This window comes from Otolemur garnettii, unplaced genomic scaffold (genome assembly GCF_000181295.1).
Source record: "Otolemur garnettii isolate 467f Iridium unplaced genomic scaffold, OtoGar3 scaffold00142, whole genome shotgun sequence".
NCBI classification, from domain to species: domain Eukaryota; kingdom Metazoa; phylum Chordata; class Mammalia; order Primates; family Galagidae; genus Otolemur; species Otolemur garnettii.
In genome coordinates, this window is record NW_003852537.1 from 976,987 (window position 1) to 978,336 (window position 1,350).

General features: G+C 51.4%; 2 protein-coding genes across 2 annotated transcripts in view; one reads left to right on the forward strand and one right to left on the reverse strand.

Annotated features, from left to right (window-relative positions):
• Nucleotides 1-1,350, forward strand: part of LOC100966296 (gap junction gamma-3 protein) — an 84,140-nt gene that overhangs the window by 37,923 nt on the left and 44,867 nt on the right. The window lies entirely within an intron of this gene.
• Nucleotides 1-1,350, reverse strand: part of LOC100965664 (zinc-alpha-2-glycoprotein-like) — a 6,251-nt gene that overhangs the window by 579 nt on the left and 4,322 nt on the right. The window contains exon 4 of the mRNA XM_012810768.2: nucleotides 729-745. Within this exon, the coding sequence (XP_012666222.1) occupies nucleotides 729-745 (17 nt within the window). The remainder of the gene's footprint in view (nucleotides 1-728; nucleotides 746-1,350) is intronic.

The following is a 1,350-nucleotide window of genomic DNA, read 5'->3' on the forward strand; positions in this document are numbered from 1 at the left end:
TGAGGGATAAGGGCCACGTGTCCTGGCCCATGTCCCCTCCTACTGCCTCTCCCTGGATGTCAGAGATCAGCAGAGTGCTGAGTCTGTACCTGCCTTCCCCAGGAGAGCTCCATGGGGGTCAGGGAGAGCTGAGGCTTCCCTCAGGCCTTCCCTGTGGGATCATGGAATGCCCCTAGCCACTGTCCTATGCACCATCCTCTTCCTCAAGTGTGCCCTGGCCTCTGAGGCACCCACTTGCTCTGCCCCACACTCCTCCCTGTTTTCTCCCTTATCTCAGTGGCTTGCAGCTCCTGCCTCCCTTGGTCTCAGCCCAGCTCCTTAGCCTGTGGCTCTGTCCCACAGTCTTCCCTGCACCATGGCACAGTCCTGCTTCTCACTACTTCTGAGATCAAAGTCTCAGCTTGTGGCCGTGAATTCTGGTCACACTGGCTTATTCAGGTCCTTCAGGGCAAACACGTAAAATCCTCATGGCTCTGACAAGAGCACAGCCATTTGGGAGACAGGTAGCAAAAGAAAGCAGGCCAGAAACCAAGTTACATAATCACAGCAACCCCCTTCCCATACTCCTGTAAGTCCTCATGACCCTGACAAAAGTATAGCCATCCTGGGAGGACAGCTAGTGATAGAAAGCAGGTCAGAGACCAAATGGCAGGGTCACAGCAACCTCCTCCTGACTCTCCTGGAGTGCATCACGGCCGGTGTTCCTAGAAAATATCAGAATCTCCTACCCTGGTCCTGGTTGGCACTAGAAATAAGGCCCTGGTGCAAGATTAACACCTTTTGCAGAAGGCAGTAATTCTAAATCAGTCTTGGACACAGCATCATTCACTCTGCAGGAAAAAGATGACTTCCCTCACCTCTCACACCCCCTCCCACGTTCCAACTAACAAAAGTCCCCCTATGTGAGGGAGAGCTGACTCCTGGTCAGACTCCACTCTGCTTCTTTAAAATAAAGCCTATTCTTAATCCCCGTACTGGCCTCCTCTCCTTGCGGACTCTGATCCAGACTCTATTCCTAAACCTCTCACTTTACACACCTGCCTTCTCTTCACCAGCAAGATAGGTGGCATCATTGTACAGAGAAATGGGTATGGGATTTGGAATCTGAACTATGGAATTTGCGCTCCAGCTCTGCCTCTTAAGGACTGTGTTAAGGGAACCTCAGCTTCCCTTGGTTACTCCTATCCTCAATGGGGGAAATTTAGGGAAGCTGCCATTGAACTGCCATCCTTTCTGAAATTTTGATGAATATATCTTTGGAGCCCACATCATGTCCTCCCAGGGAAGGAACAAATACTAGAGGGTGAAATCTGGGAGTGTGAGGGACGTTCAGGGATGGAGGAGACCAGC